The 15,010-nt window shown below is 40.2% G+C and overlaps 1 protein-coding gene across 1 annotated transcript; it reads right to left on the bottom strand.

Moving 5' to 3' along the window:
- Nucleotides 1-12,236: 12,236 nt before the first annotated feature.
- Nucleotides 12,237-13,441, bottom strand: LOC122362024 (general transcription factor II-I repeat domain-containing protein 2-like). The gene is given in 4 exon segments (XM_043263269.1): nt 12,237-12,270; nt 12,885-13,072; nt 13,074-13,123; nt 13,126-13,441. Coding segments are annotated over 4 exon segments (588 nt in total).
- Between the last annotated feature and the right edge of the window lie 1,569 nt (nt 13,442-15,010).

Raw genomic sequence — 15,010 nt, 5'->3', positions numbered from 1 at the left:
TCCACTGTCTCTGAGGCCGACGCTCCCTGAAGACCTGTGCCCCTTTTAAAGTTTTAAAACCTGTCCTATTCTGTATATGGTGAAATAAAAAGCATATATATAACTTCTTCTGCTACATTTCATTCTTATTTTCTTCTAAAAGGAAGAGAATTAATGTCACTGTGGAGTCTATGATAGGAGCAATGCTAAATGCAGTACTGATTGTATTTCATGTCTGAAATCATTCCACTATAAAAGGCAATGCTGTCACTTAAATGCTGATCTGTAATACTGACCAATAGTAAGATTTGTGCGGTCAGAGGCAAGTCTCATATTTAAATTCATAATAACTTTTTTTTTTTTTGAAAAGCCAATGAATAGTTAAAAGTTCATAAGTAGTAATAAGTATATTTTGTTTAGTATGTGTTAATTCATTTTTATTATTTAATTAAAACCCTAAAAAGGGGGAAAATATTTCTTTTGGTTTAGCCTGGGAATTATTATATTGTTGCAATCAGGATGTTGTTTCCGTGCACTACAAGCACATCCACACGAGGTGCGGCGCTAGCAACATGTTGCAAAAAAGTTAAGATATTTTTTTTTGTTTGCTTGTTTAAGAAACTCTAACTATCCAAGTTTATTCCTCTTGAGTGAGAGAGGCCAATGAGGTGTGTGTTTATCTTGTTAACTGCTTTGCCGTATACTTGATCACGTGTTAGTGTATAATTAGCCAATTAAGTGTATTTTCTTACTTATTGAATGTGCACTTCATTCATTCCTTTTGTATGTATTTTTTCGTTTATTATTATGTGCAAGCACCACTTTTAGAGGGTTAATATATGTTTTATGTTTTGCCTTTCGTAGTTCTGACGGCATTGTCGGGACATAAAAAGGGATGCAAGACTATAATGTACAAGACATACTACAGACTCGTGTCCAAATAAATTGTCTGTTGAAACCAAGAACGACCTGATCCTTTGATTCAACTCGGGGGGAGTAACAGTCAGAACTCAGTGTGTTTCGTGCCGGTCGCAGCGGAGCAGTAACAAGCAGCTCTTTAAGTCGTGAAGTCGCTCTCAAACATTAAAGAAAAGTCAGACTCCATGCTCGTAAAGCCCAAATCAGCGGTGAACGGGAATCCAACCAACAACATGGTTATGCTAAGAAGTAACGCATTTAAAACAAGTTAAATATGAAGACGTAGATTAACCTTGCTAACTGAAAAGGGACTCTGTTAAGTGCTTAAAGGGTAAAGTACTGTGGTCAAAAATTATTGTTAAAAAGATATTGTTTGTTTTTAATATAAGGTGATTCATTAAGCTTATTTCTATTTTGGTTGGACACACGTTTAAGTTAATCTTTAAAGAATTTAAATTTAAGTTCACAAGCATACATAAGGACGTAATATCACTTTGTTGAGTTAAAATCATAAGTAACTAAGTCTAAAGTACACTAGAGTAGAAGACTGTGACACTGACGCTGTTGAGATACATTTACAAGTAAGTCCTGATGAGAGCGTGCACAATATTAATTGTCTCTAATATGAAACCAGATTAATCTTATTCTTAATGATCTCTATTCATGAGTGCAAACAAATTTCGTGTCATCACACTTTTTCTCTCTCACACACTGCACTCCTGCAGTCTACTTGCTGTTGCTGGCTCCTGAAACTTGGCATCTTTTTGCCTTCACAAGTGCATCGATATTAGTTGTCTAATTCTGAGTTGCAGCACATTTAACAATGTCGTTCAAATTTGTTAACCTTGAGCGCTGCTTTGTTTTATTATTGTTCATTACGGAGAACACCTGTTCACAAAGATAAGTAGTCCCAAACATGAATAGAACCTCTGCAGCCATGGCTGTTAATTAGGGGTAACCTGGCATGAGATATTGATAAAACGTATCCAATCCCACGGACCCAAATTTATCCTTCCTAGCGGAATCGCACTGCAAGTCAATAAGCTCGAGTTGAATGTCAGCTGGCATATCAGAAGGCTTCACTGTAAATGGCGAGCGAAAAAGGCCAAATTTGCTCTTTAGTTCACTGAATACCTGAAACCTCTGCTCAAACTCTCGCAGCAAATCTGTTATGTTGTCTTTATATTTATCCAAATCATTATCAGGACGGTCCTGTGCCTTCAAACGCACAGCTGTGAGACAAGAGAAATGCATCCAATGTCTCACCATTGGATAGCTGCGTTCTCCACAGTGACAGTTTCATCTTGAACGCACTTATGCTGTCGTAATATTGAGTGACAACTCTGTTAAGGCCCTGCAATGTAGGGTTAAGTGTATTCAAGTGTTGTGTAATATCAACCATAAACGCAAGATCCTGCACCCATTCCTTGCATTTAAGTTCCTATATTGGGCGTCCCTTCTTCTCCATGAACTGTCCATCTCCCCTCGTAGCTCAAAGAAGCGCTTGAGTGCTGCACCTCTGCTTAACCACTGCACGTCAGAGTGGTATGGTAGGCCAACATGAATGTCATTATCACTGAGAAATGTGTCAAACTGACGGTGATTTAGACCGCGCGCTCTGATGAAATTGACAGTTTTCACAACGACACTCATAACATGGTCCATTTGGAGTGTTTTGCAACATAATACCTCCTGATGCAAAATGCAGTGAAATGGCCAAAACACTTGTCCTCCATTTGCAGTCTGTACTTTCACTGAATTTTGTGGCAACGCCTGCCTTTCTCCCGACCATTGATGGCTCACCGTCGGTAGCCAGGCTCACGGCACATGACCAGTCCGCTCCCACCTTATCCAGCGCTCCAACGAGAGTGCTGAACATGTCATCTGCTGTCAACACCTCTAATGAATATTGCCAGTTGAGCCACATCTGTGACATCAGTGCTCTCATCTATTGCAATTGAAAGTGCGATAAATGACTTGATTTTCTCTTTCGTTTGGCTGCTCAAATCACTTGAGAGTTCTGTCACCCGATCTGCGATAGTGTTCCTCGTTAGACTAATATTGGCAAAGGCAGGTCGCTTTTCAGGGCACACGACTTCTGCAACCTTCAGCATGCATGTTTTTACAAATTAGCAATAATGTGACTCTTACAGCCCCATCAGCAATATCGCGGCTGCGCGTAAAAGCAGACTGCTGTTTCTTCAGACCACTGACCAATTTGTTTATCTCGTCTTTCCCTATTTGTCCTTTCAAGTGGTCAAGTGGAAGAAGAAGAAGAAGTCCATTTTTCCTGGAAAACTCGGCACTCCAATGCCATTTTGGGAAGTTGACCGAAAACTTGTTTAGTAGTGGTGGATGGTAAAGCAAGATTGCCAGTTTAATTTTACTTCGACGCATCACGTTGCGAATGTTTATTTCCTGTGACTAACTCATGTCAGTGCCGCATGCTGGACGTGAGCTCTTTTACACATTTACTGCCCTCTAGCGGCCGGCCGAAGCATTTGGTTTGTATTTATTTTCAATAATCATAACTTTGATGGAAATGAGCTAGAGACTCGCTTCTTTTTTTGACATACTCAGAAATTTATGCCGGGCCGGATTATATCATCCAACGGTGCCGAGTCTGGCCTGGGGGCCGTATGTTTGACATGCCTGGTCTAGAAACTATAAAGAAAATGAATGCTGCCAAAGCATGACTGAAAGTGTATGACGAAATCTCAGACCTCCTGCACGACAATGTTAGACAGGGGAAAGCTGTTCCTAAGTCAGGAAGTCTGCCTGAATTTCAGCTCAAATCATCACAACCTACTGCAAAACTACAAAAGTTTTCTGCTCCACAACAGACCACAAGGTGGAAACTTACAACCAATGCCACACAAGAAGATAGCACTACAACACTGGCTAGAGTGTTAGCAGAGTCTATTAAAATAAACCGTCTACCAGTACCAGAGCCTGCTGTTTTCAATGGAGATCCTCTCTAGTACAAAGATTGGAAAATGTCCTTTCAGACACTAATAGACAGGAAAAACATTCCAGTGAATGAAAAGATTTACTATCTTTGCAAGTATGTTGGCAGAACAGCCAGAAGAGCTGTTACTTCTTGCTGGGTATGGATGCAGCATACTATGCAGCATGGGACACTCTGGAAGGAAGATATGGAAGTTCATTTCTAATCGCCAAGACCTTTAGAGATAAGCTAACATCATGGCCAAAGATTGGAATTAAGGACAGTGCTGAGTTACGAGAATTCTGACTTTCTTAGAGGCTGTGAAGCTGCTGTGCTACAAATCAAGAGCCTAAATGACTTCAGCGAAAATCAGAAAATGCTAAGCAAGCTTCCTGATTGGCTAATAGCAAGATGGAATAGACAGGTCATTGAGCTTGAAGAGCAGCACGGTTCCTTTCCAACATTCAGTACCTTTGTCAACTTCGTCACTAGAGAAGCCAAGATAGCGTGCAGCCCAGTAACGTCACTCCATGCACTCAAGGGAAGAGAAGGTTAAGCCTAAAAAGACTTGAAGTGTTAGAAGAGAAGAGAAGAGAAGAGAAGAGAAGAGAAGAGAAGAGAAGAGAAGAGAAGAGAAGAAGAGAAACCTAATACAAGGAAATGTGTCTTCTGTGAAAGATTATACCATAGCATTCACACATGTCGACAGTTCAAGTCAATAACAGAACAAACAAAAGGACTATGTTTTGGATGTCTTAACTTTGGACACTATTCAAAGAAATGTGGAAGGAGAAATGTTTGTGACACATGGAAAGGAAAACATCCAATCTGTTTACATGAGGAACGGGACAAAGAAATCAGAAAGAACAAAGAAAGTGACATGGAACAAAATGAAAGCAAATGCATAAAACACACAAAGGAAATCAAACAAAGTAAAGAAGCACCAAACGAGGCAATATCACACCGTGTGGTCCAAAACAATAGCAGCAACTTCACATCCACAATCAGTCCAGTTTGGTTATCCACAGCAAATGATCCAGAACACGAAATCCTGCTTTATGCCCTTTTAGACAGTCAGAGTGACACTACATTCATTCTACAAGAAAAGGCAGATGCTCTGGACTCTGACAAGAGACATGTACATTTAAAGCTTTAATTTTTAATTTAAAGCTTAAGTGTCTCCAGAAAAGACTTGAAAGAGATAAACAATACCGCATTGACTATACAACGTTCATGAAAGAAACACTAGAGCGTGGAGATGCAGAAAGGGTCCCACTTAAGGAACTAAACAAAGGCCCTGCCTGGTTCATTCCACACCATGGGGTGTATCACCCCCAAAGACCTGGAAAAAAAAATAGTGTTTGATTCCTCCGCAAAGTAGAAAGACGTGTCATTAAATGATCACCTGCTCACAGGGCCAGAACTAACCAACACCCTGATAGGTCTTGTGCCGGTTTGCAAAGGTCCAGTGGCAGTGATGTGCGACATAGAACGTATGTTTCACCAGTTCAGAGTTAGAGCCGAAGATCAAGACTACCTCCGTTTCCTATGGTGGGACAATGGAGATTTTCACTTGAGTCCATCAGTGTACCAAATGCATGTTGACAAGACAAACTGGGATACACCATTCTCAAATGAGCTTAAGTCACGGTGGGAGTCCTGGCTTGTAGATCTAAAGAACCGTGCTGATGTCAAGATTGATCGTTGCTATCTTCCAGCAAATTTTCAGGAAGTTCAGAGATATGAACTCCACCATTTTTCAGGTCCAAGTGTTGCTGGATATGGTGTCTGTACCTGTCTAAGAGCAATCAGTAAATCAGGACAAATCCATTGTTCATTTGTCATTGCCAAGTCCAGAGTAGCACCCGCCAAGGTAAACACTGTGCCAAGACTGGAGTTGTCTGCAGCGATCGTAGCATGCATAAGTGACATGCTCAAAGGAGAACTAGAGTTGGAAAATATTCAAGAATTTTTCTGGACGGATTCGCAAGTCATCTTAGGATAAATAAACAATGAAGCGAGGAGCTTTCATGTTTTTGTAGCGAACCGTATTCAGCGCATCAAGGAAAGCACTAAACACAACACAATGGAGATACGTTGCGTCAGAAGACAACCCCACCGACCATGCATCTCAAGGACTCAAATCTAAAGAGCTCATTGCTTCCAACTGGTTTAGTGGTCCAAGTTTTCTTTGGCAGGATGAACTTCCCACTGGAGAGATTAAGGTAGGAGAACTTAACACAGAGGACCCAGAAATACGTAAAGTTCTTGTGCACCACACCTTAACAACAGTGAATTCTCTGGCAGAACGTTTCCTGAAATTCTCAAGCTGGACAAATCTAGTTAAAGCTATTGCAAGTCTTACCAGATTTGTAAGGGAGTTTAAAGGCTCAATAAACAGAACCAATGAAGCTACAAATCTTGAAGAAAGGCAAGAAGCTGAACACACTGTTATTGCCATTGTACAAAGGTTAGTCTTCTCCAAGGATATTAAAGAACTTCAGTCCCGAAAAGAGTTAATTACCAAAGACAAAACAAGCAGATTGTATCGACTAAATCCCTTCCTGGACCACAAGGGGATCTTCAGAGTGGAAGGTCGATTAGAGCATGACACTTTACATCCACACATCAAGCTTCCAGTTATCTTACCAAAGACCAGCCACATTACCAAGTTACTTATTGACCACTATCATCAGCAAGTGAGACATCAAGGGCGTGGCATGACCATAAATGAACTGAGATCTAATGGCATATGGATTCTCGGCTGTAGTCAAGCAGTGTCATCGTTTATCTACAACTGTGTCAAATGCAGGAAATTCAGTCGTCAAACAGAAGAACAAAAGATGGCAGTGCATATAGAGTTACTTGATGATTTATCAGTTGACGCATTCCTTAATTCACTTTGTGCATTTATTGCTCTATGCGGAAATGTTTGTCAACTGCAATCAGATCAAGACAAACAGAAAAGCCAAAGTTAGCTAAAGTTACTGCCGTGTACCCAAGTCAAGATGGATGTGTAGGAAAGGTGGAGCTACTAATCAGTGACTCAATATTGGATGACCATGGGAAGAAGCTGAGTAAACCAGTTCATCTAATAAGACCAATCCACAAGATTGTCACTCTTCTGGAAGCTGATTAGTACACATCATAAGTTTATTTTGGAAATCACAAGTGATTTGGTGGGAGTGTAGCTGCCGTCAGAGGCAACTCTCATATTTAAATTCATAATGATAACTTTATAATTGAAAAGCTAATACATAGTTAAAATAAGTTCATAAGTAGTAATAAGTATATGTTGTTTAGTATGTGTCAATTCATTTATATTATTTAAATAAAACCCTAAAAAGGGGAACATATTTCTTTTGGTTTAGCTTGGGAATTATTATATTGTTGCAATCAGGATGTTGTTTCCGGTGCACTACAAGCACATCCACACGAGGTGCGGCGCTAGCAACATGTTGCAAGAAAGTTAAGATATTTTTTTTGTTTGCTTGTTTAAGAAACTGTAACTATCCAAGTGTATTCCTCTTGAGTGAGAGAGGTCAATGAGGTGTGTGTTTATCTTGTTAACTGCTTTGCCGTATACTTGATCACGTGTTAATGTATAATTAGCCAATTAAGTGTATTTTCTTACTTATTGAATGTGCACTTCATTCATTCCTTTTGTATGTATTTTGTAGTTTATTATTATGTGCAAGCACCAGTTTTAGAGGGTTAATATAAGTTTTATGTTTTGCCTTTCGTAGTTCTGACGGCATTGTCGGGACATAAAAGGGATACAAGACTATAATGTACAAGACATACTACAGACTCGTGTCCAAATAAATGTCTGTTGAAACCAAGAACGACCTGAGCCTTTGATTCAACTCGAGGGGAGTAACAAAAGCTTTACTCAGCATTAACGAGCAGCATGTTTGTCTCGACAGAACAAGTGTGTATCTTCAGCAGTGTGTGTGTGTGAATATGTGGTTATTTATTGGGTTAGTTTACCGTGTTTTAGCTTTCACTGTATTTTTGTTTTAAATGCAAATTAAGTTAAATTAAAAGAAAGAAAAAAAGACATTGTATCAAAGTTTGAGATAGCGTTAGACTATACTGTAGATCACTCGTGAACCCTGTGTGTGTTTTGCTTCAAGAGAGCAACCAAACATTTGTGTTGTGCTTTTACTTTTATATTTATTTTTTCACACCGGGAAATGTCATGTAGTTTTTCAGCTGAGATTCGGTTTTCTTCATAAAGTCACGGGGCTTCGGTTGTGCGCGTCCATGCTCCGCGTGCACGTGAGTGAGAGCACGCTTTCCATCCGAATAAAAACTAAAAACTTTCCTTGGAGATATATAAATAAATAGTACAAAAAAAATAAATAATTAAAAATAAATAAATTTGAAAATAGTGTGATCTTTTCCGGTTATTATTTAGCATATTCCGTGTCTTTTGATGTTTTAGTTATTTTACTAGTAGCCTGTAGTATATTAATAAGAAGAAGAAGAAGAAACAAATAATAAATACATTAAAAAAAATACATCTCTTCTTGGGAGTTTAGTCACGTGACTAGAATGCTTTGCATAAATCCTGCGCGTGCTGTCTATGACGTTTGAAATTAGAACGAACAGAATCTTTCTAAACTCATTCTTTTTGATCGCTTTTGCAACTCTGCTCGTTTGCATTCTGCTCTACTGCAAGTACCAAAATATTTCCTCTGCTCCGCTGCACTCTTAACTCAGTTGATCTAAGAGTCCGATATATTAAGATTGCAAGTCTGTCTGCAAGACTGCGCGATTATCCCGGCTCCAGAAGATTCAGCTGGTTCCCCAAAACAAAACCATGCTGTTCACTGCCAGTCTGGTGATGTTATGGTGGTACTCCACCTGGGTGAAAGGTAAATCACCGAATACAGTGAATCAGGAGGACACCGAACAGATCACCAGAAAGAAAACCGAGGAACAACTGGAGTGGCATTTCACAGAAGGTAAGAGCATTATTGTATCTTCTGTACATACACGTTATTCCAGGTGTTTGGTGCCCAGTCTGAAATGCGAAATTAAAAATTAAAATAAAATGTATACATTTTTGCTTGCTTTTATACCATTTAAATTTTTATTGATACTGAATTATTAGCATTTAATGGATTTAGTGATCAATGCGTTCTTTAACTATTCCATGTTTTATTATAGAATATTTTTCTATATTTAAGTATATATTTCTACAATTCTTAATCACAGTAACCATTATTCTGATAACAATAAAGTAGATCCAAAGCTATTTCTGCCCTCTTCTACTTTTGACACAGGATCTGAATCTAGTACTACCTCTGCAGGTGACTCTGAGGTGAACAGTGCTCCTGAGACCGTCATTGTCCAAGAGACGGAGGATGCACCTGAGACCATCATCATCCTCAGAAGGACAGTGCACCTGAGACTGATAGTGCTACTGAGATCGTCATCGCCCTGAGATGGAGAGTGCTCCTGAGGCTGACACTGTCCCTGAGACAAACGGTGGTCCAGAAAACATCATAGTCCATAATATGGACAGTGTACCTGAGGCTGACACTGTCCCTGAAGTAGATAGTGTCGCCTGAGTCTGTCCTCGTGTCCCTGAGACGGTTATTGTGACTGAGACCGCCATCATCCCTGAGATGGACGGAGCTCTTGACACTAACACTGTCCCTGAGATAGACAGTTCACCTGAAACTGTTATTGTTCTGAGATGGACAGTGACAGTGTGCCTCAGAAGGCCATCATCCCTGACATTGTCCTTGAGACTGAAACTGCCTCAGAGATAACACTGCCCTTGAGACTGAATCTGTCTCTGAGACTTTCACTGTCTTTCAGCCTCAAACTGCCTCTGAGCCCGAAACTGCCTCTGAGCCCTACTGAGACTGACCCTCCCCGTGAGACTGGCCCTGCGTCTGAGAAAGACACTTCCACTGAAGGGGACATCTGTCAAACTAACACTTCCTCTCAGATTAAGTCTGCGTCTCAGATTGAGTCTGCCTGATAGACCGCCACTACGTCTCAGACTGAAAGTACGTTTCACAATGACAGGACGTCTCAGACTGACGCTGCCTCAAAGACAACACTGCCTCTTAACTTCATCTGAGCCTACAACTGCCTCTGAGACTGACCCTACCTCGGAGACTGCCCTTGAATATGAGGATGCCGGGGGCTTTGAGGCCGACACAGACACTATCTCAGAGTCTGACTTGACCTCTGAAGCTTCCGGTGTCTCTGATTCGGACTGGAAATATCAGATGGCCACTGCTTCTCAACTGCAGATGGATCTGATCCAGCTCCTGCTTCTCAGACATCCACTGTCTCTGAGGCCGACGCTCCCTGAAGACCTGTGCCCCTTTTAAAGTTTTAAAACCTGTCCTATTCTGTATATGGTGAAATAAAAAGCATATATATAACTTCTTCTGCTACATTTCATTCTTATTTTCTTCTAAAAGGAAGAGAATTAATGTCACTGTGGAGTCTATGATAGGAGCAATGCTAAATGCAGTACTGATTGTATTTCATGTCTGAAATCATTCCACTATAAAAGGCAATGCTGTCACTTAAATGCTGATCTGTAATACTGACCAATAGTAAGATTTGTGCGGTCAGAGGCAAGTCTCATATTTAAATTCATAATAACTTTTTTTTTGAAAAGCCAATGAATAGTTAAAAAGTTCATAAGTAGTAATAAGTATATTTTGTTTAGTATGTGTTAATTCATTTTTATTATTTAATTAAAACCCTAAAAAGGGGGAAAATATTTCTTTTGGTTTAGCCTGGGAATTATTATATTGTTGCAATCAGGATGTTGTTTCGATGCACTACAAGCACATCCACACGAGGTGCGGCGCTAGCAACATGTTGCAAAGAAAGTTAATACGTTTTTTCTTGTTTGCTTGTTTAAGAAACTCTAACTATCCAAGTTTATTCCTCTTGAGTGAGAGAGGCCAATGAGGTGTGTGTTTATCTTGTTAACTGCTTTGCCGTATACTTGATCACGTGTTAATGTATAATTAGCCAATTAAGTGCATTTTCTTACTTATTGAATGTGCACTTCATTCATTCCTTTCGTATATGTATTTTTTTGTTTATTATTATGTGCAAGCACCACTTTTAGAGGGTTAATATATGTTTTATGTTTTGCCTTTCGTAGTTCTGACGGCATTGTTGGGACATAAAAGGGATGCAAGCCTATAATGTACAAGACATACTACAGACTCGTGTCCAAATAAATTGTCTGTTGAAACCAAGAACAACCTGAGCCTTTGATTCAACTCGAGGGGAGTAACAGTCAGAACTCAGTGTGTTTCGTGGCGGTCGCAGCGAGCAGTAACAAGCAGCTCTTTAAGTGGTGAAGTCGCTCTCAAACATTAAAGAAAAGTCAGACTCCATGCTCGTAAAGCCCAAATCAGCGGTGAACGGGAATCCAACCAGCAACGTGGTTATGCTAAGAAGTAACGCATTTAAAACAAGTTAAATATGAAGACGTAGATTAACCTTGCTAACTGTAAAGGGACTCTGTTAAGTGCTTAACTGTACTGTGGTCAAAAATTATTGTTAAAAGATATTGTTTGTTTTTAATATAAGGTGACTCACTAAGCTTATTTCTATTTTGGTTGGACACACGTTTAAGTTAATCTTTAAAGAATTTAAATTTAAGTTCACAAGCATACATAAGGACGTAATATCACTTTGTTGAGTTAAAATCATAAGTAACTAAGTCTAAAGTACACTAGAGTAGAAGACTGTGACACTGACGCTGTTGAGATACATTTACAAGTAAGTCCTGATGAGAGCGTGCACAATATTAATTGTCTCTAATATGAAACCAGATTAATCTTATTTTTAATGATCTCTATTCATGAGTGCAAAGAAATTTCGTGTCATCACACTTTTTCTCTCTCACACACTGCACTCCTGCAGTCTACTTGCTGTTGCTGGCTCCTGAAACTTGGCATCTTTTTGCCTTCACAAGTGCATCGATATTAGTTGTCTAATTCTGAGTTGCAGCACATTTAACAATGTCGTTCAAATTTGTTAACCTTGAGTGCTGCTTTGTTTTATTATTGTTCATTACGGAGAACACCTGTTCACAAAGATAAGTAGTCCCAAACATGAATAGAACCTCTGCAGCCATGGCTGTTAATTAGGGGTAACCTGGCATGAGATATTGATAAAACGTATCCAATCCCACGGACCCAAATTTATCCTTCCTAGCGGAATCGCACTGCAAGTCAATAAGCTCGAGTTGAATGTCAGCTGGCATATAAGAAGGCAACACTGTAAATGGCGAGCGAAAAAGACAAATTTGTTCTTTAGTTCACTGAATACCTGAAACCTCTGCTCAAACTCTTGCAGCAAATCTCCCATGTTGTCTTTATATTTATCCAAATCATTATCGGGACGGTCCTGTGCCTTCAAACGCACAGCTGTGAGACAAGAGAAATGGATCCAATGTCTCACCATTGGATAGCTGCGTTCTCCACAGTGACAGTTTCATCTTGAACGCACTTATGCTGTCGTAATATTGAGTGACAACTCTGTTAAGGCCCTGCAATGTAGGGTTAAGTGTATTCAAGTGTTGTGTAATATCAACCATAAACGCAAGATCCTGCACCCATTCCTTGCATTTAAGTTCCTATATTGGGCGTCCCTTCTTCTCCATGAACTGTCCATCTCCCCTCGTAGCTCAAAGAAGCGCTTGAGTGCTGCACCTCTGCTTAACCACCGCACGTCAGAGTGGTATGGTAGGCCAACATGAATGTCATTATCACTGAGAAATGTGTCAAACTGACGGTGATTTAGACCGCGCGCTCTGATGAAATTGACAGTTTTCACAACGACACTCATAACATGGTCCATTTGGAGTGTTTTGCAACATAATACCTCCTGATGCAAAATGCAGTGAAATGGCCAAAACACTTGTCCTCCATTTGCAGTCTGTACTTTCACTGAATTTTGTGGCAACGCCTGCCTTTCTCCCGACCACTGATAGCGCATCGTCGGTAGCCAGGCTCATGGCACGGGACCAGTCCGCTCCCACCTTATCCAGCGCTCCATTGCCAGTTGAGCCACATCTGTGACATCAGTGCTCTCATCTATTGCAATTGAAAATGCGATAAATGACTTGATTTTCTCTTTCGTTTGGCTGCTCAAATCACTTGAGAGTTCTGTCACCCGATCTGCGATAGTGTTCCTCGTTAGACTAATATTGGCAAAGGCAGGTCGCTTTTTCAGGGCACACGACTTCTGCAGCCTTCAGCATGCATGTTTTTACAAATTAGCAATAATGTAGCTCGCTCTTACAGCTCCATCAGGAATATCATGGCTGCGCGTAAAAGCAGACTGCTGTTTCTTCAGACCAGTGACCAATTTGTTTATCTCGTCTTTCCTTATTTGTCCTTTCAAGTGGTCATACTTGTCTTTATGCTGAGTCTCATAGTGGCGCCGAATATTAAACTCTTTGAACACCGCAACTTGCTGATAACATACCAAGCACACTGGTTTTGCATTCACTTCTGTGAATAAATAATTCTCAGTCCATTTTTCCTGGAAAACTTGGCACTCCACGTCCTCTTTTCTTTTTTTTGAAAATGCCATTTCGGGAACGGTGTGTTGACCGAAAACTTGTTTAGTAGTGGTGGATGGTGAAGCAAAATTGCCATTTTATTTTTACTTTGACGCATCACGTTGCGAATGTTTATTTCCTGTGACTAACTCATGTCAGTGCCGCATGCTGGACGTGAGCTCTTTTACACATTTACTGCCCTCTAGCTCAAATCTAAAGAGCTCATTGCTTCCAAATGGTTTAGTGGTCCAAGTTTTCTTTGGCAGGATGAACTTCCCACTGGAGAGATTAAGGTAGGAGAACTTAACACAGAGGACCCAGAAATACGTAAAAGTTCTTTCGCACCACACCTTAACAACAGTGAATTCTCTGGCAGAACGTTTCCTGAAATTCTCAAGCTGGACAAAGCTAGCTAAAGCTATTGCAAGTCTTACCAGATTTGTAAGGGAGTTTAAAGGCTCAATAAACAGAACCAATGAAGCTACAAATCTTGAAGAAAGGCAAGAAGCTGAACACACTGTTATTGCCATTGTACAAAGGTTAGTCTTCTCCAAGGATATTAAAGAACTTCAGTCCCGAAAAGAGTTAATTACCAAAGACAAAACAAGCAGATTGTATCGACTAAATCCCTTCCTGGACCACAAGGATCTTCAGAGTGGAAGGTCGATTAGAGCATGACACTTTACATCCACACATCAAGCGTCCAGTTATCTTACCAAAGACCAGCCACATTACCAAGTTACTGATTGACCACTATCATCAGCAAGTGAGACATCAAGGGCGTGGCATGACCATAAATGAACTGAGATCTAATGGCATATGGATTCTCGGCTGTAGTCAAGCAGTGTCATCGTTTATCTACAACTGTGTCAAATGCAGGAAATTCAGTCGTCAAACAGAAGAACAAAAGATGGCAAACCTGCCTGGCAAAAGAATGGAGACAACTTCCCTTTACATATTGTGGGATTGATTGTTTGGCCCATTCTATATTAAGGAGGGAAGAAAGGAACTAAAACGCTAAGGACTGCTGTTCACATGTTTGTGCTCTCGAGCAATGCATATAGAGTTACTTGATGATTTATCAACTGACGCATTCCTTAATTCACTTTGTGCATTTATTGCTCTCACGCGGAAATGTTCGTCAACTGCAATCATATCAAGGCACCAATTTTGTTGGAGCGAGACGTTAGTTTTTAGAAGCAGTAAAAGAAATTGACCAAGAATGCCTGAAACAGCTAGGCTGCGAGTATGTAATAAACCCACCTTCTGCCAGTCATATGGGAGGAGCCTGGGAAAGACAAATTCGAACAATCAGAAGTCTGTTGACGTCCATCCTGGATCAGTCGTCTAGGACACGTGACAGTTCATCCTTGAGAACCTATGAAGTGATGGCAATCGTAAACAGGCGACCTATAACAACACACTTACTCAATGATCCTACTGGATCTCAGCCACTTTACCCAACTTTTGTTGCTAATGAAATCGTCAGTAATACTGCTTCCACCAGGAAATTTTGTAAAGGAAGACCTTTACCTTTGTAAAAGATGGCGTAGAGTGTAGTACCTAGCTAACGAATTTTGGCAAAGATGGAAGAAAGAATA

Source organism: Puntigrus tetrazona, chromosome 17 (assembly GCF_018831695.1).
Source record: "Puntigrus tetrazona isolate hp1 chromosome 17, ASM1883169v1, whole genome shotgun sequence".
Classification (NCBI taxonomy): Eukaryota; Metazoa; Chordata; class Actinopteri; order Cypriniformes; family Cyprinidae; genus Puntigrus; species Puntigrus tetrazona.
The sequence above is the reverse complement of the archived record's forward strand: the minus strand, read 5'-3'. Positions and strand labels throughout refer to the sequence as shown.